The following is a 23695-nucleotide window of genomic DNA, read 5'->3' on the forward strand; positions in this document are numbered from 1 at the left end:
TGCATGCCGTCTCTGTCGCTCTCCATCTGTGTGTGTGTGTGTGTGTGTGTATGTGTGTCTTGGAGTCTGTGTTCCTGTCCTCCACAGGTCGCATACTGTATGTAATCTGTGGTCTAGACATCCTGTGGTTGCCTTTGTGCATCTTGTCTGTCTGTCTTCAGAACACACAACTTTTAATTTTGCAGAAGCCAAATGTATGAAAAGAACCACGTGTCTTTTTTTAGTTAACACATTTATGTCTCTACACTTGAGTATTTAGAGTCTTAAGCACATCAAAACTGCTTTCCACTGACTAAATGCTTCCTCCACTGGTGTTGCCATACAAAAGCTTCAGCCAGAAACCACATCATGCAATCCCAATTCACCTGGAGTTGACACATTTGGTGTATATGAATAGGGTTTATTAAAAGAAAACGTTAACACATCCACCCACGACGGGAGAACACAATGAGAGAGTTTTCTTTGAGTTCCCTTACAAGCCACAGGACACAGAGGGAGCGTGTCTCAAAATGGCTGCGGTAGATATGGCTAGAGAGGAGGCTGCCACCCAGCTGTTCACAGAGAACAACCAGGCTAACATAGGCGTTGTGTTTGTTAATGTCTGAGGGGATGGTCAGTCACCGCGTATGTCAATGAGAGACTTCACTGTGATCCTGCATCCGGATCAGTGATGCCGGAGGACTGCACCTCGAAGGGGAAACAAAGTTCTTTAAACGTCGACCATATTAGCAATATTGAAGAACATCCTGTGGCTTCAGAGGAAAAGAAGTAATCGTCTATCTGGCAAACTGGCTGGCACACATTTATGAGACCAAAGGGTGAGAGAAAATTGTAGGGCAAAAGCAAGCCTGTTGAGTGTTTCAGCATCCTCAAAGAACAGCCCGTGGTTAATCCTGACTCACACATGAACAAGATGAAACTTTTCCATTTCTGATACCCCACAAGAAACCGCTGGATTAATGCCGGGGATGCAAAAATAGCGTTTAGCCGCAATAACTGTCAAAAAGCTACAGCTTTTTCAGAGAAAAGAACGTTATGACTACAATTTTACATTTGCCAAGTAACCAATTAAAAACAGACAAATAAAGTAACCAAAAACCCAAACAACTGTCCATCACAAGCTTCTTTTTTGTTTGTTTGGACAAATAACTACCCAACCACCTGTGGTTATTGTTTATTGAGGGAAGTCTTCCCATAACAGTAAAAATTCCACACGTGAAACCCCCGAGGGCAACTGAAAGAGGAAGAATATGGACAACAGGGAAGGAATCTCTGCAATGTCGGCTGAAATATTTCACTGCTTCACCACAGAGAGGGAATATACAACATAGAAAACAGAAAGCAGACCACAGCTGCTCAACTAAACCACAATAAACAATAATAGAGCAGCAGAAACTACTGCTTAATAATTTCAGGCTTATCAACACCTCACTGGCGAGCTCAATAAAAACTGGGCATTGTGTGTTTTTACAACTGAAGTAGTTATTGCAGGGCTGTCGAGTCCATGTAGGTTTAACCTACTCACTGTCATCACTGTGGTGCTTCAAATTTCAAGAACCATAAGAATCCCGACAAACAAAATCCTGCTTTGTAACCAATTTGCTGTTGTCTGGCCCTTGGCAACAAATCCCCGTTTCATGTCTAAACACCAACGAAAGTCACAGAAACTGCAGAGACAGCATGTACCAGTCACCACCACAGCTGAGGCAACAGTGCAGGGCTTAACAGTCTCTCTCTCTCTCTCTCTCTCTATGCGCACACACACACACACACACACACACACATACACACACACACAGTTTGTGAATGGGTCCTGTGCATGGTGCACAATCCCTTTATCTTTCACTTTATCCCCCTGACGTGTAAATGAGGTTCGTCTAATCAGAAATTGACTGAAAAATTCCGCAAGTCAGGGATTAACTAACACCCTCTTGTTAAGGCATTATTATCCTCAGTTGTTCTCATTGCATACTTTATGTCTAAACAAACAAAACCCCTGCTGTGGCTTACAGAGTGGACAAAGTTTGTAATTTGAAAATAAATACAGATACATCACCTTTTAAGAAGAAACATGTTGGTAGAATTGCACCAATCTTCAAGTTTTAATGGTTTCACTAATCTAACTATTCGTTGACATTCATATAAGTATTGCTCCAGTAGGTGCACTGCTGGGAACTCGAATCAGGTACCCGTTTTCTGTGCTGGCATATCAACTACAGGACTGCTGCCTCTGGTCCAGCCAGGTGCACAAGGAGCTTCGTCTCTGCACTGCAAAACAAACGATGACAAGCCCTGCCAACTGGCGGGAGAATAACTGTGTGTGTGTGTGTGTGTGTGTGTGTGTGTTGGGAACTGGAGGAATAAACAGCTGAAACTGTTATCAGCCTCAAAGAGTGCGCTGCAATGCATGCTAGTGTGATTAACACTGCGTCACCCACAACAGAAAGACAACTGTCTGGCAGCTGCCCCGAGCGAGTGGTAAGCCCACGTTGGGGGGGCCTTCAGAGCCATTACACAACACACACAGTCACACACAGACCCCCCAACAGCATTTAAAGCTGAGTCAAAGAGTTGCCTTTCAGTGGACGAACAGATACTGACAGATATTTTCCCAGAAAAGAAGCAACAGTATGAAGCTTTTTAGTTCTTCAAGAAAGGGAGGCATCGTTGAGGTAAAAAAAAAAAAAAGCAAACCACTTTCGCCAAAAGGAAAATTTAATCTTAGTGGAAAAATTCAAGAGTTTCAAGTCCACCCAAGGGATTTGACTCAGCTTTAACTTCACTTTATTTGCACTAATAAAACTTCAACACAAAAACCCACAAAATGCACCAACTGATTGCACATAATCAAAATTTCCCCACATTCACTCCCATTCACTTCTAAAGCCTGGAAAGAAGAACCAAATGATGGACTGTGGACTGGCATGGCCCCATCTGCCTAAGTGCCCTGCCTGCATGCCTTCTCATTTTGGACCTCATATCAAAATAAAAAATTAAGACTGAAAAATCAACAGGTTTGCTAAATTTGGTTTGATGTTCTGAAGCTGTTGCAACCTGCACTGCCATGTGCAGATAATCTTCTACCTATAATCCCTATAGGCTCACTACTCTTAGGCTACAGAACACTGTTGTTGAAGAATATTTGCATCAAGAGCAAAACGGTATGAAATTAAAAAAACGTGCCCCATGATACGACACTGTCCTAAAACAATTCTACCAACATAGAGCAAGCATTTCTCTTTGTAATGAACCACAGACCAGACACCTTCTGTGAATTAATAGGAAGTCATGGGTGAAACAGAGGGGGCCTGCATCCTCAAAGAGAACACTAATTAAAACACTGTTTGCTACTTTACAATATAATCGTCTTCTTATGCCCTCCGGTCTCAAATCTATTACCACCAGTGAGGCCTACTTGCAATGCAACGTCTCTCAAAAAAACGTCGACATCAAAGGCAACAGGCCACAGAAAACTAGCATCCCACTTCCGGAGTGGCAGACCATTAAAAAAAAAAAAAAAAAAGCACTTAAAAGGGATTAAAAAGGCCAATTCCAGAGTTCCTTACAGACTCAGTCAAGAAGAGGCAAGCAAGAAGGAGTAGGAGGAGAAAGGATCTAGGAGGAGCACATGATGGAGAGACTAAATTAGCCAACTGTGTGTTTTTGTGGTCTTGGCAATGGGGAGATCCCAAAGGAGAGCTAATGACTGTAGTGGTATATGGCGTAGGGGCCAAGTTTCCTTGACTGCTTTAAAGTTGCCTCCAGTCCATAGCCACCATGTCATGGGCAACATATGCTGAGCTATCTTGCAATTATACAGTTATCAAGGTCTTTCCTCCCGCCAATTTCCATTATATGTTGCTGAGCAGATTTTACTTTGTACTTCTTTCTGAAGCAAGGAACATCTGTACGGTCTGCCCCATTAGAATGAAGACAGCATTGTGCAACTATGGGGTAGACGAATGACATCATTTTCATTCATCTGCAAAAACAGCCAAAAAGATAAAGACCAACCAGTACCAACCAAATTAAGCACAACCTTGACCACAACCCAATTTGAAAATGGCAAAAAGATAGAACTGTGTATAACAATGTAGAGAACAAAACTCCAAACCTGTAGACATTTAATTTCAAAACAACATTCTTTCCCAAACCATTTGGGATCGAAATGAAATCTTTATTCAAGCCTTGCAGAAGGTGCAGTGAATATTTTATGTCCAATATGGTACTATCTTGTCTCAGAGACCATTAACTAGACTGCAGCATAGCCAATTTGATTAACATGGCCTTCCCCATCAGGGATTCTGTGTTACAAATCTCATTTTGGATGTCAGGAAGGACCTGATTCTACAAACAAATTATCCCCTTCAAGGATAACAGAAAGTAAACACATGGTGGCGATGTGTGCCATTTAACACTTTTGATGCAGTGTACTAATTGTAATGAATGAAATCAGGCTAATAAATACGACCTTCCATAAGTGTTGATATGGAATCTAATATAACTCATCAAAATCGTATTTGATCAAAAATAATTTAAGGAGTACATTTTATTTATCACAGAATATAACATAAATTACACACATTTCACCAAGTCTGACCTTCAAACAAACTCTTAAAGCCTGAAAATAAAAAGATACGCAATTTGTTCCCCGTGCAGGAACAACAGTGACCACTAACTGTTGTATCTCCGTGACCTCTCATCTGTCTTGAGAGCCCTAAACAACAGAGAAGAGTGGCTGGATTTTATTGTCCCAGCATGAGAAAGGGAGACAGAGCTGATTTAGCTTGATGGATTGGGTCCAACTGGGAGAGAGAGGCGGGGATAAAGGAGCCGTATCCCGCCATAAAACTCTGCTGCTCCCCAGCCTCTGCGTACACAGAACCCCCCCTGTGTTTAAGTGTATAGCGTGGGTGTGGGTGTCTGGATAACAGGGAAGCCATGTTGTCAGAGTGATTCATACATGGGAGACAGGTCGAAACAACTTGATATCAAAATATGCAACCGCATTACTCAATTCTCCTTTTGTACGCTGCTGGAGAGCGGCGGAGGTGATCTGTTCATTTTAATTTTAGCGCCCGAGCGGTGAGTGACACAATCCCGTCAGACAAAGGCAGAACTATGAGAAGTTTTTCTACCGTTTACAGTGACTGTTTGAACCAGGCTACCTGTTAAAACCAGTCCTGAGGCTGCGAATCAAGTCTAGGCTGGAAGACGCAGTATAAGCATAAATGCTCATGTGCTGTGTAAAGACAGATCAGTGGAGGGGGCCGTCGTATGAACAAGAGATGAGTCATCAATGTATTGCTGAGGGTGACTCAGGTTTAGTCATGTTGCTGAATACTACGGATTTCCAAAGGACACAATGGCCAAGTTGTCTCTACAGTCAAAATTCAATTTTAAAATGATGGAAGGTAGTTATAGACGTACCAATGCTTACACAGTTTATTTGCTGGATGCTATCCCTACTTATACTGTCCAGGTCCCATTATGAAAAGAAACTTTACACGTTGCATTTCAGGCCTTCTGTTGTTCCCAAAATGTGGTGCTAAACAAACATTTTTTACTTTATTCCTTGTGTGCAAATATCTTTTCCAGCTCTAACTGTGGGTATTTGTTCCCTGAAAGCGAGCTTGCTGTGTTTTCCTCCCGATCTTCAACATACCTGAATCCTTCTTGCTCCCCTTGCCTCCATCTCTGTTCTTCTTCAGCACTGCCTTGAACATGGCAAGATTCCTGGAAGCCTTTCTGTAGGGCTCCTGGCAGAAAAGAAAACAAAAAAGATGCAGTCACTCGCAACCATGTCGAGGCAACAGAAATCCATCGAGTGTCAATTGTGCAAAACCATTATGCAACGAAATTGCATGAATAAAATTATGTGGCAATACAAACGGGTCGATTTCTATTCACAGGACAGAACAGAGACCGTCACATCTGTTCACCTGCCAAAAAGAAATCATTCAAACCCTTACATGATTGGGCTTTTTTTTTTTTTTTACTCAGAACAAACCAAACGACACAAAACTGTGTCCTCAAACACTGCAATGGAAAAACAATGTATTTCCGCATTTCATACTGCTTAGCTGGCACCCGCCTGGGAGTTTTCCCACAGCACTCCCAATCCTGCAGGTCATCAGTGGAGGGTCGCATGGAAAGAATGCTCTAATATTTAAACAGAAAAGGACAAGTTCAGCTATCTTGTTATGCAGGAAAACACTCTGTCGAATGCCCCAAATTCCACATGTAATTGATGCTACATGGCTGAACTTGGGTGTTTCAACTCCTTCCCGTGGTCGTTCCCAAGCCAGTGTGCATTTTGAATCCTTAGAGTTAAACGGTAAAACATGAACTCAAGGTCCAGCCTGGATGTGCTTGTTGACTTTGTCATTATTTATAGTCTTATGTAGTCGTACAATGGTAAAACCATACGTAACTAAACACAGCAGCAGCTTAAACAGTTAATTGTGTGGGCTTCTTGGTTTCTAACCCTCTAAACACATTATAGGTTGCTACCCTGCTGTATTAATAGCAGCAGAGCAATCTTTCCGATGAAACGAATGGTTTCTACCAAATAAGGTTATGCCTTCTGCAAACAAAACACAGTCCTTGCACCGAGTTCTCAACACCAGAGGCCATGCTTCATATATCTAGGTCCTCTTCCTGCTGCTGGCTGAAAGGCTATCGATCCGCCCTTTTTTTTCATCCTTGATGGTGTCAGATGAAACACTGTGAAGCAGAGCCTCCACTAAATCCGTTACGGGAGGTGGAGGTGCAGGGGGGCAAATCCCTGATGAGCCTCCGCACCTCAACTCAGCCTTGACTGCTCAAAGAATTAACTTTTCATGAGGTCTCCCAGCACCGAGCCGAACTCTGAATCAAGATTATGAATGCAGTTTCAAGGCCTCATATGATTACTGTACTGGTGTTTTATTCTTAAGTATCCTGGGAAACACACACGCAACCCATCACACTCTGGGAACTGATCCATGTGGTCCTTTTCAATTCCTTGGCTCAGTTAAATTTTAAAATAATACAACACCAATGCACTTCAATCAGGTTGTATCGAAAACTAATTTAGTTTCAAAGCACCAAACATTGATTCAATATTCCACCTAACATCCCGCCTGAGAGGCAACATAATGCAATTCCACATCTGGCACATTCAATCCATCATCCTCTCTCTGGAGATGACTTAATAGACCTGGTGTCTCCTGTAGAATAACTGGTTCTATTAAAAAGAAGAAAAAATAGAAAACACAGAAACGTCTTCATCTGTCAGTCAGCAGCTGACTAACCTGACTGACAGCAGCCATTAGAGAACCAAGATAGTTTTCACATCCAAGAAAACAACAATGTTTGCAGGCCTATGTATTGAGTGACTTTATTTAGTGAAACAGGTGAGCTCACAGACCGACTGCTAGACCCCCTTCTTACAGGTGCGTGCATTAATATTTTTTCAATCAATTTTGACTTTTGGACTTGCATAACTGCGGTCGGAGAAGAGAGAAGCGTGTCAGAGAAGAGAGAAGGTCCTGTAAATTATGACATAGATTATCGTCGATCCCTGAGATCATTGTTATCGGCACAACCCTATCAGGTAATGAAGAGTTTTTATAGTTTGATTTAAGCTATATTCAGCTTCCATCCATTGGTTGCCTAGCAACAATAATACAAAATAAAAAATAATAGAAAAAGAATGCGCCTCACATTTTTCCCCTGCACACACCATCTAATCAGGCCCTCAGGAACTCCCACCAACAGATTAGTAAACTACCAAAGACTGTCCAGTTTCAACCCTGTCTCGCCATCATACGACCTACGTGAAAAGTGTATTATAATCATTTCTTCATATTTTAACACTAGTGCTACTCATACAGTATGTCCACATTAAGTACAAGATAATTAGATATATTTTAAAATAGTATGTTTGATACGATACTACGTAATGACATTGTCACAACAAACATTACAGCCAAATGAGCCTACAACAACAAAAAGAAGTTGGTGCTTTCTCCCCGGCTCAACGACACCAGGAGAGCACGTCCCTTGATCGTGAATATGTCACCCGAGATTCACTCTCGCTATGGAAAGAACTTTGCCCTGGCGTTTCAACTTTCTATATATGCAATTTTCCGGTGCTGTGGCTGCCATTTATGTCACGTCGTCCTGGATGCGTGCTAACGATCTGGCACCCGGTTGCTAAATTTTTTAGAAGAGGACACCCAGAAACTTCCCGAACACAGTGAAGAATGAAAATACAGGTAGGTAAAAACAACCAATCAAATGCCAGTTGTGAGGCTGCAGCGTCAGAATATACAGTGTTGGGAAACTCTGAACAAGACTTAAAACTAAACATGTTTATTTAAAAAGAGAATGTTTGTGTCATAATCTACATAGTCATGTCGCTTAAAGCTGGTATGGCTGAAGCCTAACTTGATTGAAATATTGATGTAATAACAGGGAGGCCAGGTGGCAGGATCAAGTACAGAGCAGCGTTTCTGGAACTGGATTCCATGTAATACTCAAGAATGCACAGGTGTCTGAACAAAGAACATGTCGACAAGGTAGAAACAGATCTGAGGACTGTGCGTCTGTATTCAGAATAGTCTGGTTCAGTGTAGCATAGCATAGCGCATTGGCCTCGTCGGTAGGTCTGCCGAGTGCTGGGTGGGAGCGAGTTGCTCATCTCCACAGCAACAATAAACACCACCCAGGTTATCCCAAAGGAAATGAGAAACGCCCTCTTGAAACTACAAAAGCCAACATGACAAATTCCTTCCACCCCACCCTCCCCCATCGGAGCCACCAGACGCACACAGTCAGTACCCACTGTTAGAATGAGACACCATCTCTTCAGCCATCATCTGTACTCATCACTTTTTGCCCTGAGGTATGCCTCCGTCAACCATTTTTAATCCAAGGTGAGGGTGATGAAGCCTTGAACGTAGCGGAAATGAAAGCCAAGCTTGATGTTTGATGACGGTGCCATCGATAATACATATTTAACAAAGAAACAGTGATCATAACATGTATTCTCAACAAACCTGGAGTCTTCTGTTACTGGACATGCTACAACAGTGTGAATCATGTTCCCCACATTTACACATTCTTGACAATTCAACAGGCAATTATGACACTAGGTTGCATTAGCCACAGATGGTCAGGACTCAAGGTGATGCTATAATTGTACTCCAAAGAAGTCTGGTAAAAGATGCAACAACAATATATATTTTTACTTAGAAGTGAACCAAGTATTAGGGAGTATCATTAAAATATTAACAATATTTAGCCTCCAGGCGTTGCTTTCTAAATAGGCAAAATTGGACAATCTCTGTGTATATGTGGAAATATCTACATTTTTTTTGTGATATTTTTTCAAAATTATGCCACAACACGAACATTTCTTGTAGCTATGCAGTGAAAAGAAAACTCAGACAAGAGTGGGTCTCAGATACATCTACTTATATGCTGAGAAATACTCAACACTGTAACATGATACATCCCTACCCCACAGAGACAAGCCATTTTGGTCTGAGTATATCCATCAAGGCTTCTGTATTCATGAATACATTATTTGAAACAGGCGTGATGACAGTAGCCTCAGGCTGCTTTTATTAGATGTGAGGGAATGTGGATCCCACAATGGCAAATGCACCACAATCAACGTGAAATTCAGCTCGGATTTAAACTGTGGTGGTTGTGAAGTTTGGGGATGACATTACCGCCATCGGCCAGATTACAAACGGCGAGGAGACATCATATAGAGAGGAAATGAACAATCTTGCAGAGTGGCGCCCAGTGAACAATCTACTGCTGGATGTAAGTGAAACCGAGGAGCTGATTGAGGCAAATACACACACACACGCCTGTCTACATCGTTTTGAGAGCCTGGGAATCAACATCACCAACAACATCACACATGCTGTATTTCTAGGAAATTTAAGAAAGCAAAAAATCCTCTGCCAAGTTCTTGCTAATCAAACTGGTGCCTGCAAAGGTTTAGGGTTAGGGTCAAATAAACCCATCACATTCACAGCCCGTTTACCCTGCTGCCCTCTGGCAAGGGATACAGTATCAGCTGCCGTACCACCAGACCTCAGAGCAGCCTCCACAAGCTGGGAGACTCCTAAATTCATCCTCCACTCTACACCATATAATATAGTTTTTTTTAGTTTATATATAGTAGGTTTTTTGTGTTTTTCCTGTGTGTAAAGTGGGACTACAAACTGCGTTACGTTGCGCAATCCAGTGTCCTACAATAACAATAAGTGAACCTTGTAACCTCGTATATAACCGAGACAAGTGGGAAAGTCTCCTCAGAGGAGTCGTGGACTGCATGGAATGCAGATGGGCATCGAGATTCCTCAAGCCCTCAAAGTCTGGTCCATCCCAGTGCTTTTGAGCTGTGTTTGGATATCAGCCTCAGAGCGTGGCCCCTTCGAAGGGGCCTCTCAATATTAAAACAGAGCAGTGAAAGTCCCACAGTAGCTCACTGGTCTTTGTGGACACACACAGGCTCACTGGACCAAATAGACTCTTAATATTCCCAGGAGCCCAGGAGAAATAGCACCGTGTTATGCCAAGAGACCAACAACCTGATCATCCTCAACAGGCTTCAAACTCCCCCAAGGAACTAAAGGAACACAGAAAAGACCTTATCAGTGAATTTGGGCAATAACACGGAAGAATAAGGACGCTTCCCCAAAGCTGGCATTTTCAACCAGACATATGTCGGCTCTATGACCTTCACATGTGTACCGTCTGTTACCTTGGAATGGCTCGAGGCAACAATAAAAGGACTCCGGTCTATTGTACAATGAAGAGGCAGTTTCCTTTCACAGAAGAGAAATTGGAAACCAGGGTGGTTAAGCGGGTGCCTCGGGTTAGCAACATGTGTGTTTTCCAGGTCATTCCAGCCTTGATGGAGTTCAAATCCATACCGGTTGCGAGGGAGAAAATGATCCTCACCTGCACAATGCTGATGTGACATGTGGTTAATGGGGGCACATAGCTGGACCACAGCCATCTGAGAAGACAGCTATATATAGATCAGAAATAGGATTGTTCGACCTCAATGCCTCTGGCAGGGAAGCATTTCATATACATCGTTGCTTGGGGAGTTTTTTTGTCCTCTGTTTGTTGGCACCCTTAGATCAGATCAACTTCACCACTCTTCCACGTTCACAGTAGGAAATAGCTTTCTCCACCCTATGCATTCTTCTCTCTCCGTGCCCGTTGTCTTCATCAACAGATTCTATGTGAACGATCGTGCTCAGATTTCCACATTATTGTCATAGCAACAAGGAAATCCTCACTATCGTCTGACCCTCGAGTTATCCAACACAGCCTCAAAGTGACCAACTATTTTTAAAATGCTCCTCCGTCCCTTTGTTGCCCGTTCACTGAGTGCAGGAAACAGGCCGGGCCTGGACGGTGAGTTCAAGTGGTCCCTGAACAATGAGAAGTTAGACAACAAACCCTTGAAGGAGGAAGTGTGGGGTGTAGGTATGGAGGACAACGCGGTCTTCGTGTCGGCCATTGTAAGCAGAGGTTGTTATTCACACTCACATGAGTGGAAGGGAAATAACAAAAGAACAGACATTTCTATGTAACTAGTGTACCGGTTTGAAGTGCTTCCAGCAAAGCTCCCCACCTTAGTTTCATCCTATAATGAGCAGAAAAAGGGAAATGTCTTGGAACGCCAATAGCTGACCTTAAACAGTGAAGATAAATGTTTAACTTGTTAAAGTGATACTACACCCAGCTTGCATCATCAAATCATGCAGGCATGTGACATTCCAGTAAAATTTTACCTTTCTTTGACTGTAACCAAAGAGCTTTAAAGTATATGTTGTAGAAAAAATGTCTGTCCAAACTATGCATGCTATTAACTTAGACAAATCAATAACCAAATCAGCACACAATTGCATTTTAAGCCTCCAGAAAGCACCACCTTAGAAGCATGCACATCTTGATGGGCAGGAACTATGTCCAAGAACCAAATGTGGAAACCGCAGGTGAAATGCAAGAAGCCCAAGAAGGTTTTCAGGTTCATACAAGTTTCTGACCTTTAGACACCAAGAAATGTGGTGGTTTAAATGGATCTCTTCAACACAAGGTTAGTGTAATGACAACAAGAAGCATCACAACTGTACTGTACTGGCATGTGGTGGTATTCCTAAACATGAGTCTAAGAAAATATATACGAAATTTCAGGGAAGACTTCTTCAAAACTAAATCATGTCAAAACATTTACATTGTGATCACTGACCCGTACTTAGTGAGAAATTATATTGCCACATGATATCACAGACACAGGGTTATTCAGAAATCCTAGCTTGGGGCAAAGCCAGCTACTTTTTTTTTAATGGAGGACGAGACACATGGCTCAGCGTGAAATTAAAAAGGATAACAAGTCTGATCCACTCATTACACGGCCGTGGGAAAAGCACTGTCATTTTCGGAAAGACTGATTTTGCCCTCTGAAGGCACTTGTCCTTGATCATTTCTAATATGACTGATGAATAATAAACCCACACACAGGCATGCATCCTGGCTCAGCAGTGATGGTGTTTTTTTTTTTTTTTATCCCTGCAGTGTTGCTCCAGAAGTGTCAAGGCATGTTTTAGAGGGCAATAGTTGCTCTGAATTCACAGTTTCACCCCAGGCCATGGAAACTGACTTTACCTGAACCTAAAGTGTTGGAATAAGACAAGACACTGCACATCCTCAACAGATTAAAATAAAGATTAAGCAAGCCGTAAACTGATATACAAACTACATTCATTTGGCTTGACAGATCAACAGTCTCCACATTGAGCCTTTCCCTGTCTCTGGAATGTGTTAAATGTCTTTCCACAATAAATACACGCTCATTACATCACACCAACAACAGCCCCTCCTCTGAGATCATCAGCCAGCATTAACTGCACACCGGGTAACAACAATCATCTCATAGCCGGTAACCTCCCGCAATCCCTGCTGATTAAACTTTAGCACTAATACTGATTTGCCTTCGCAATAAAGTGTAAATGCACATCTGGAGTTTAAATAAATAAAGCTGTACCATTGTGGCCGACACTCAATTTGACATTCGCCTCCCAGGAAGCCTGGTGTTTGATTAAGGGTAAAACATTAACAGTGGTGTTGAAAGTCTACAGGAAGTTCCTGCAAACACTGAGAGAGATTATCCTCGTGCTAAGATTTGTAGGTCAGAGGGTTAGTTGAAAAGTTTAAAATGAAACAATATGCCTACAAACTAGGATTTCAGTCAGCGCACATTCAACAGGGCTTCAGACCAAGAAGCACTTTGCAGATAAGATGCAATACCCACATGTCAATGAGTGAAGGTTTATTCTTAGCCTATCTCACTAGCTACAGTGAGTGAACTACTTATATCATTTCATGTTAAAAAATGGCGGACAACTAGCCTTTCCATAAATGTACATACTCCGTGTACCATTGTCACATGAGACAAATTGGCACATCTGGCTCTGAGACAAAGCAACTAATGCAAATAAGTTTACTTTCACCAATTCATTGTAATGAAGGGAATATATCACACACTTACAGCCGCTTCCGATGTCCGCCCTAAAAGCTTCACGGACTTTGACTGGCTGTCCCGTAGGCAAAAATTGCAATGTGCTTGCTTAAAGGGAGGAACCCACAATGCAAACGTACTATGATGTAGGACTGTTGGAATGATGGAATTTCCAGTGTGGTGATGACAATTGGCTCAACAGCACAATAATTACCGCCTTTTCTTTGAATTTTCTTAATTTATCCTGATCTTAGTGTTACATAAATTAGCTTTACCGTTTTTAATATATATATACTGTTGCTTTGTAAATGACAAAGTTGACACAACAATATTTGCTGAGACGCTTTGTTTGCGTCTGGTTGCTATGATACAGAATATCCACAGGAGGAAAAATGGCGGCACAAGGTAGAGTTGTTGTCGTTCAGCACTGGTATCCTACATATGAGATGTGACGGTTGGTCTTTGCAGTATTTATCCAGGCCCTCCTCCCCCATTGTGCATGGACAGCTGGGTAAAAAAAAGTGACAGTGACGAACGTAGAGTCTTACACACACACACACGTTACCAAGTTGAACTTTTTTCAACTCTTGGTGCAACGTGCAGCACTCATGTTGTCACACTGTGGACATCTGTAATGTAAATTCCCAGTTATCTCATTGCAAAGGATTCAAAATGGTGAAAATAGCGATTGCAGCAGTTGCTTGCTGTCCCTTGTGGGTAGCAGTCTACTTGCCATAGAAACACCTCTATCCAGGTAGTGATTTCCAAGAATGCACTGATCTGACTTTTCTTATTGGCCCGATATCTGAGATCTGTATCGTCTCCTGTGTGTGATTTCACTAAGTTCCTTCCCATTCATACAGCAATCAAAGATCATACATGCTCCTCCTGCTCCCAGGTATTTGCTGATAATAAAAGTCATTATTGAAGTCTGTGAAGGTCTAGTGCTTAGAAGGTGGACATTTGAACTGCACCTCCCCACCTAAGTGTGAATCTGAATGCAAATCATAATCAAAATCTCTATCCAGACAGAGATTCATCACATCTGTCCAGGTGGTTGTTTTCCCTCTTGCTGTGAAAGAAAATTAACTTTTCTGCAACTGCAAGAGCTGTGCTAGCTGTCAAAGCTAAAACAATCATGGCACAATGGAATGAATACTAATTCGGCTTTATTGTTTTGCCAGTGTCAACAAAACTGATCCTAGAACTCATTCCTTGTAAATGCCGTGTCACAAATACTGAATTCCACACTTTGGTATGTCTGAGATGCACTGCATCTCTTTACTGCTGTCTCTCTCTCTCTCTTTCTTTCGGCTTTCAAAACGGCATGACAAAAATGTAAATCAGTAACAGCTGTTAGTAAGAAGCACTTCCAAACACACACACACACGTGCTTTCATACACACGCTTGCTCACCTGGATCTGAACTCTACAGATGATGTTCATATGTATGATTGATACATTCATTATTGGTATGCAATTCAGCAGATTTAGTCATTTTTTACAACACTTGCCAAGACCGTCACTGAAACGCAAAGGAAATGTGCATGACTGTCATTCTGCATCATTTGAATGGGAAATTAAATGGTGAAGCGAGGCATTTTGATACTGAACGTGTCATTAGCCTTTAGGAAATGTGAGCTAATTCAATTGCACAATGCCGATTTGCCGGCAGGCTTGTGTCTGATCTTTCATCCCAATGTTGAGGATGCAACAAGATTTCTTGGCCTGGTAAATATCTAGGCATTTTTTTAAACTTTCATACCATGAGTCATGAGTTAGACGACAAATAAAGAGTACATAGATAATGGAGCATTGTCACACTTATGCATTATTAGTCATGGCTAGGATTTCACTTCAGCTACCACCTCACATTTCCAGGAGCGTTTACGTAAACGCCACTAAAAGTATACTAAGTATAATAGTATGTCAGCTGTCTAATTCCAGCTTAAATCCCATATCTACTATCATAAAACCTTTACAGCTTTCATGCCAGTGAACCGAACCAATCCAAACCAGACAGGAGTTCAAACACGTATGGTTTGAGAGGTTTATATTTACGTGTGTGACTTGATTGATATTGAGTGTCCTGAAAATCCAAAATCCACAGAATCACCACACAACAACATTCAGAATTCATTCAAAACAAAATGTAAATCTAGGTTAAACAACATGCTGAGTGTAGGGGGCGTGAACCCAATTAACACTCAAAATCTGGCTTTCCTATCATGACCATGTGCGTCTGCAATAGTAGCCCCTTTCAAAAAAAAAAATACAGAATCATCATCATCATCAACGACGACTCAGTATGTGCTGTCTGCTGGGTCGCTGGCTCCAATAACTCTCCCCTCCTCAGCCATAACAATACAACTCCGATGCCAGCATCTGTTACTGGCCAACTGGCCAGGGACCATGGGAACCAGGCTCTGTTGAGACTGGGAGGCATACTCTTGTGGCACTTTCAATAAGATGAGCACTCTGTCGCGCAAACATCTCATAACCCTGCAGTTGGTGGACGACCGGGGAGAAACTCTAGCCTTGGCATGGAGGCACGCAAATCCACTGAAATGGTGTCATAATCAGCATAAAATTGGCTGAAATGATGTGGGGGAAGTTAATACCGACTATCAACAGGTTAACTGGCAGTCGGCGTGATTGTCAGCAGCGAAGCCCGTTGCACCTGTTGAGTTTAAAATGGGAAATCAACAATGTGTGTGCATTGCCCTCGAAGCTACATCGAGACACATGAAATCTTATGCCAAGAGGTTATAAAGCCTTTATATGACTTGTTCAGACAGAGTGCCGAATCGATGACTTCATGTCTTCTCAAAGATCAAAGCTGCATCTTGACATTTACAAGCAATTTCTCAGAAAAGAAAAAAAAATAACAAGAGCTTTGATATTCAAATGCACCTGGCTGAGTGGGAAGGGGGATTTCTTCCCTTGAAAAATACTCTGAAAGCAGCAAAAGTCGTATCCAGCTAGTGGTCAAACTTCAATGAGTCAATCTATGTGGGCGGACGAGATTACAGTCCTGCAGCAGTAAACCTATTACTATAACTGGGTTGGGCACTGGTTTGAAAACCACTGCATCCAATCACAAAACACAGACTATACAGTAACAAGCAAATAAGGCTGTCACTAAGGCTCACTCTTCTAACATCAAAGTTATCTAATAAAACAATCACTCATTAGTTTAATATGTACTTTTTTAATATACTTAAACACAAAACCCTGCCCTAATTTCCCAGAGCCAATGTGGCAAACATATTTAACTATTTTCTCAACTTTTTTTTAAAACGATCGAAAGAGTTTCATTGCAGCCCCTAATGACGTTAATTAAATTAGCCATTTACTTTCACTCAGATATATAATCTCATGTCTAAGTAATGCAAGTTATTTGCAAATAATTTAACTGCAGCCCGTATATTCTAATCGATTATTCGACTAATCGTATTCGCTCAAAACTCTTCATACAAACCATAGTGTGGCAAATAATGTGAGTTTTTTTCTTTTTAATGCAGGCCAATCATCAACACAAGTGAAACACCGACAATCAACTGGTTTGATCGGCGTTAATCGATCCCACTGCCGAACCAAACAGAAGCGGTTACCTGGTTGAAATGTTTGCTAACCTAGCAGCTTTGCTAGCTCCGCTAGCGGTTTAACAGTTAACGTGAGTAAGCGACACGGTGAATAACTCGCCCGCAGGGAGGCTCAAACGCTCCGGATACATGGAAACTACAAACACAGTGCTGTCATCCCGGAGCTTCCTGGCGGCAGCTCGCCGGGCATGTCCCGACATTCCTCCCAACAAAAACTTCACTTTTAACGTTACTTTTCCCCCCCAGAACCGGTGAAACGACACCTCCTGACTCCGGCGACACACACCAACTTTTGTTTTTTATAATAATAATAAAAAGTCTTACCTGTTAAATGTCATGGATATGAAAGTACCACCACCAAAAAACAACTTTTCCCAGTCTTCCAGCGTACCTCCACACGAACTCTCAGTCCCCCAGTTGATCCACCAAGGTAGGCTACGGGACGCCGGGCTCCTCCCCCTCCGCATCCCCTCCTCCCCGCATGAGGTCATCTGGAAGGGAGGCACAGCAGCAGCAGCAGCAGCAGAGGGCAGGAACCGAGACAGGCTACCCTCCTCTTTTCCTCTTCCTCCACATTTCTGCGTGCATGCCTCATGGACACGTCAGGATGCCAATGATGTCTGCAGACTGTAATCAGTTGGACTGTAATCTGACCATTTAAAGGTGCGTTCTCAAAACCCCCACCAGCCACCATAAGAAAAGTTACATCTCTTGAGCTTCCATATTTTATTCATTCAATTAACTGCTAATTGTGATGCATGTAGTTGTATTGAAGTTAAAGCTAACACAACTACTGTTTAATTAAGATCTGCTTTGTCTCTATTTCCCCCTCACATAAGCACCAAATCATATTGTTCCTAAGACATTATGAGAAATAAAAGTTAAAATAAAAGTGTGTGATGCTGATTAAAGTAAATATACACTATAACATTACAAAGTCCTAGTCAAGGCTGCCAGGCATGCATTTCTAGACAATAAACAATCCTTTATTTTATTAAAACACAGCGTCAACTTTACTTTACTCACAAGTCTTCTGATGATTAAATAATATTACGCAGGTTTGATTAACGCAGAAGTTGAAACTGGATGCAGAGGTAAAGCAACATTGAGGATTTTGGTAGGTTAAGTTTTAAGATTGTTCCACTTTTTTGCAACTTCAATCTATAATGTAGTTTATATTTATGTATAATTGGTTTACACAGGGGCTGCACGGTGGTGTAGTGGGTAGCACTCTCGCCTCACAGCAAGAGGGTCTCGGGTTCGATCCCCGGGTCGGCCCCGGGTTCCTTCTGTGTGGAGTTTGCATGTTCTCCCCGTGTGAGCGTGGGTTCTCTCCGGGTTCTCCGGCTTCCTCCCACAGTCCAAAGACATGCAGGATGGGGATAGGTTAATTGATGACTCTAAATTGCCCGTAGGTGTGAATGTGAGAGTGAATGGTTGTTTGTCTCTACATGTTAGCCCTGTGATAGACTGGCGACCTGTCCAGGGTGTACCCTGCCTTCGCCCAATGACAGCTGGGATCGGCTCCAGCCCCCCCGTGACCCTGAATACAGGATAAGCGGTAGAAAATGGATGGATGGATGGATGCTTTACACAGTCACTGATTGAGCATATATTGCTGATTCTGGCTGCTTTAATGTCAGGATGTGCTGCTTTAAAAAAAAAATTAATGTCATTGGAAAATAAATATATTTTCCATTGTTGGACAATAATTTGAATTTGTAATTTGAAGACATTTTTTAACAATTTTTTCCCCTTATATAGTCACTCTTACTCCATACATTAATCTTTATGTCTATCCTTATTTGCTCCTCTGCAGATGAAGGTTTTACACAGCAGATCAGCTCATAAAATATGATGCATTGCTACATTAAACTATCCAAAGTCATGTGGCACCAGGACAGACTACGACATTAAAATGACGATTTGCATAAAGGATTCATCAGTGAATGTGGCCGGTCTTTACTATTAATGCATGTTGCTGCTAACACTTCTGTACATCGCCCAAACATAAATTTGAATGTGAGACCGGATGGGAGTATTTCCTTTTATTACATTGTGTGCTAAAGTTAACAATCCAAGCAATGTAACTGATTATAATTGGGTTTAATTTATGTAGCCATGGTGCCCAGATTGAAAAGCACCAATTGTCCCTCTACTAGCTATCTGTGTTTCACTTCATCCTTGTTGATGCACATTAGAGAAGGGTTTAAACATGAGTCGAAGCTTTTATGTAAAGTAGCCTGTATTGATTTGGGTTTGTAAGCGAGGATGCAGGACGCAGGCAGGCAAGATGTCATTCAGTAGATGTGCTGCTGATTCTGAGTCTACTGTTGCATCAGCACGTCCTCATTTAAATGTTATCTCTATAGACAGGCTTAACTGTTTTAACCATGCCTTCATGTACACAGCAGTATCTAATGAACTTATAATCATGCAGAAGCTTCAGAACTGCAAATAAATGCTCACTGACTGGAATACAATTCATTGCAAAGGCTTTCTGAGTCACCCTGGTCTAGCAAGCGACGCTCACAGCACGCCTTGGTCTATGGTGACCTCATGAGGTGACAATATTTTATGCAGCTTGTTGAACATGTTGAACAGAAGTGTAAAGTCATAAAATCATTCCTTGCTTTTTGTTGTTCTGCATCTTTTTCCTGCGTGAGCTGCAATGTAAGGAGTTGACATGCATACTTGAAAGTGCACTGCTGTGATAGGAATGCATGTTTCTGGGAATGCACACCACATCTTCACCAGTCACCCCACTCCTCTGTGCGAGGCGGTGCTGCACACTCGGTGTGCAGTGTTTTCCCAGCAGTGTGGCGTGCGTCACGGCGTATACGAGGCTCCTCAGACGGCGGGGGGGCAAACACTGGCAGCAAAACGCTCCATGTCCGCAAGTCGGAAAGACCACCAACTGCTCCGCTCCTCAAACAGAGCCGAAGGGGTCTGTGAACTTTAGACACAGATGGCATCAAAGGCGCGTGTGAACAGCATGAGCGTCGCATAGAATTTAAGGTTGGCACAGTGTGTTGACGAGGCCATCATGGAGCAGATATTGTTTGTGGGGCTTTCTGATGCAAACGAAAAGGCCCATGCATGAACACACGGACGACATGACACACAAGCTGTTTGGGGCCGAGGATGGAGGAGCTATCCTAGTTTCACACTTGCAGGTCTTACTTGTGTCAACAAAGGCACATTCTGCAGCATGAGTGTGTACATGAGTCTAACGTTACTCAAAGGCAGTGTTGGTCACGAAGCTCAGATTCCCTGTGAATGAAAAAAGTCAGTGTGGAGTATATGCACGCTTTATTCTGACAAGGCGGCATTTAGAAATACATCTTTAATATTGGTTGAATAAAAGATTTCTTTTCTTTTTTCTATGCAGGCCCAACATGTGGAATTTTCCCAAATACATCTGGAAACCAGATATGTTGGTATTGATATGTTTTTATATTGGCCTCCACTGAACATGTTGATCTGAGAAAGAGATTAAACATTTGGTTATCCATTCATGTACAATGCGCCCCAGGCCTGATTTCATTAAAAAAAATCCAAGAAAAATGATTAAAATCTCAAGAATCACTCGCCTGTCGAGCCATAATGATGCAAAACAGTAGTCTCTGGTTTTTCAGAACGACTGACAGAAATATGATACGAGGAGACACCTGGCTGGCTTTTACGAGCCTGCTTTCAAATAACTGCTGACAGGATTATATTTCTGCATTCTGCCCTACATAGACAAACCTCAGGGTGGCTGTATTGTTTCATCAATATAAAGACACCCGGTCCCGGCCTGCAGGATGCAACTTTACACATACAAGATGTACATATCCTAAATCAGCACGCATCTCTCTGTCATTCGCCCTCAAGCAGCTTCTGTGGTTCTCGTTAGACTGACAAGAGCTAACTAGCTGTTATGGGAATGTTTCTTCCATTCAACTGTGCATCACTGAACATAATAGGGAACCGTAGTTTAATAGCGATACCAAAAATAGCTCCTTTAGCAACATGGAGAACAATTTGGGATTTTTTTTATTTTTGGGATTATGAAGATTTGCTGTTGCAATGCCCAGGGGCATGTATAAAAGTGAATAAGTGCTTGAAAAAGCAATGAAGGCTGTAATTGTTATGGCGCATGCTGAAAAGTTTGAGAGTCGATTTATAAATAGCTATTTGCTGCCACCTTGTGGTCATTGTAGTTTACTGGAAAATAAACACTGAAGAAAAGACGTCATGCAAATTATTTTTATTTTTTATTAAATCTAATAAGTGCCAAGAAATCCATAGTGAAAATTTTGTTGGAAAAAAATACAAAAGACAAAAACAACCGTCTCAACTTAACCCCCGACCCTCACATTAAACATACCCAAAATGCCATCTGCTTTTCATCAGCTGGGAAATATAACTAACAGCATTTCTCTTACAAGAGTAAGGAGAAAAGGCACATTCAATGCTGGTTTATAGTATTCCTCACAAACACGCACAGCCTAGAAGCAAACACGGAGCGAGATGAAAGCCCTCCCCCATAAACACTGACACTTTACAGACAACCCGTCAGTCCCCTCGTGTGTCTAACACTTGATGTTTGTCTTTCACACTAGACTTGACACGGTTCCCTCCGGAGCCTCCTTTTAAAAAAAAAAAGAAGAAGAAAAAAAAAAAGAGTGTTGTTCAAAACTTCCTGGGCTGCTGGATGAAATAGGTCCGGGGGGAGTGGGGCTTCTCCACCGCAGGGCGCACCTTGCTGTGCCTCACGCTCACCGGCGTCTCTGGGAAGTCGTGGCTCAGCTGCAAACAGGCAGGAGTTCATTACACACTCTGTGGCCTGAGAGACGCTGTGACTAATCCACTTCACTCGGCAGGGAAGAACTTCACATGCAAAGAAGGAAAGGCAATGTTTTTGTTTACCTTGTCAAGAGTTCCTCCCAGAAGTATACCGACTTGTTGCATCCTGTTGGCGGTGGCGAGGGACCTGTCGCAACATCACACAGTTCAGAAAGTTTCACTAAACTTTAAAAAGTTATTTGGGGAATCTACTTGATCAAAATGCTGCTGCACATTGTACACATATCTACATACACTTCAAACTAATTCATAATACGTTATGGATCCGGAACATTGGCTTACCTGAATTTATCAGCCCTCTTGGCATCCTTCTCTGGGGTCCCATGGGTGCCACTCTCTTCCATGGTCTTCTTGGCTACCCGTTTACCTCCAGCCTTCACTATTGACCCAGAGAAGAAACAGTTAAAAAAAAAATCTGGTGCATCCGTGTTTGACAGATTACAGGATGCAGGGGGCTCCTGGGGAAACTAACTGCTCTACAATAAATGTATTCAGGTATATTCAGCCTGTTGAATATCTTTTTTATTATAAATTATTATTATACAGATTGTCATTGTTTGGTAGTAACTTCAAGTCCAAGTTGAGTAAGTGGCCTCCATTTGAGTGTTTTCCAACCTGGGGGTTATAGGGATCCATCTGAGGGCTATCCATCTTTATTTACAGCAGTAAATAAAGACAAATAGTTACTCAAAACAAATTTTAAGTTTTCTCCCCCCGTCTTTATTAAAGATTTCAGCCTTCATCATTAAAAGTTTAAAAAAAAGTATACTTAAAAAAGGAGTCAAACACAACCAATGCAAAATTAGACTTTTCAGCTGTTCCCCATCGTCCAGCGCTGAGTTAAATGAGAAAAAGTAGGGCGTCCGCCTCACATGCAAAAGGGAGGCCGAAAACAAAAAATAAATAAAATAAAAAATAAATAAATTAAGAATTCATATAGTCAAATAACATATCACAACAGTCTGTGTGCAAGCCCCGCAGTAAATGCTGCCGTGTGATGGTTGTAGCGGTGAGAACATAGTGTCTCTTTCTGCAGCCGCCTGCGTAGACGGGCTGAACAAACGCAGACGGATGAAGAAAAGAAAAAAAATCAGCCTTTTGATTAAAAAACGGCAAATTCTTTGTTTCCCCCGCGGTGTGATTACACTGTAGCGTCCCGTGCATCGCAACGGGACCCCTCAGATAAAATACTAGCTGCAGCACGTCGCTGTGCACGGCTCCGTGTGGGTCGAGGCTCGCCGAGCAAAACAACAAAGCTGCGGCTTTAAACGCGTTTTACAACCCAAACCGACAGCGCGACTCGACGTCAACGCGGACAAAGCTTTACCTGCCGGAGGGTGGCCGGCTTTCAGCAGAGGAGCCTCCTTCGCTGCGGATTTGGAGAGTTGCTGCACCATTTTGTGAAACTTTCCGTACTAAACAAAGCCACGAAATCAGCAGCGCACCAAACTCTCCTCGACGCCCACTCGGTTGTTTTTATGCTCAAACAGAGATGACGTCCTGCGCGCGACGACAGGAAGCGCCGCAGCCACAGACGCAAACATGCATTTTTTTTTCACTGAGCTCTTACGAACAAAGCGATACTGTTCTCGTTGTGAACATGTTCTTCTTCTATCAATGTTCCAGCAATTAGCACGTGTTTGCGCACATTTTATTGAAGTTGCTTTTTGTTTTTCATTTTTGAAAGGTTTGTCTTATT

The 23695-nt window shown here is 42.2% G+C and overlaps 2 protein-coding genes across 7 annotated transcripts in view; both read right to left on the minus strand.

Annotated features, from left to right (window-relative positions):
* The window catches only part of tanc1b (tetratricopeptide repeat, ankyrin repeat and coiled-coil containing 1b), an 86370-nt gene extending 68762 nt beyond the window's left edge, over positions 1–17608 (minus strand). For all 6 annotated transcript variants that reach the window (XM_084022776.1, XM_084022775.1, XM_084022772.1 and 3 more), the window contains exons 1-2: positions 17470–17608; positions 5666–5759 (exon numbers count right to left, since the gene is read on the minus strand). In XM_084022776.1, coding sequence (XP_083878902.1) covers positions 5666–5726 — 61 coding nt within the window. In that variant the 5' untranslated portion in view covers positions 5727–5759; positions 17470–17608. The remainder of the gene's footprint in view (positions 1–5665; positions 5760–17469) is intronic.
* A 3774-nt stretch (positions 17609–21382) lies between these two features.
* On the minus strand, positions 21383–23484 carry dap1b (death associated protein 1b). The gene is made up of 4 exons (XM_084022435.1): positions 23324–23484; positions 22279–22375; positions 22060–22123; positions 21383–21939 (listed from the first exon to the last, which is right to left on the minus strand). The coding sequence occupies exons 1-4, from the start codon at positions 23391–23393 to the stop codon at positions 21823–21825; spliced, it is 348 nt and encodes a 115-aa protein (XP_083878561.1). The 5' UTR covers positions 23394–23484; the 3' UTR covers positions 21383–21822.
* Between the last annotated feature and the right edge of the window lie 211 nt (positions 23485–23695).

This window comes from Eutrigla gurnardus, assembly GCF_963514095.1.
Source record: "Eutrigla gurnardus genome assembly, chromosome: 12".
NCBI classification, from domain to species: Eukaryota; Metazoa; Chordata; class Actinopteri; order Perciformes; family Triglidae; genus Eutrigla; species Eutrigla gurnardus.

Bases quoted from the DNA above. Each gene is read 5' to 3' on its own strand.
- dap1b (XM_084022435.1), bottom strand. From the start codon at position 23,393: ATGGTGCAGCAACTCTCCAAATCCGCAGCGAAGGAGGCTCCTCTGCTG. The intron at 22,376-23,323 runs GTAAAGCTTTGT...CTGGGTCAATAG, and splicing joins AGCCGGCCACCCTCCGGCAG to TGAAGGCTGGAGGTAAACGG. The intron at 21,940-22,059 runs GTAAACAAAAAC...GCCTGTTTGCAG, and splicing joins TGGGAGGAACTCTTGACAAG to CTGAGCCACGACTTCCCAGA.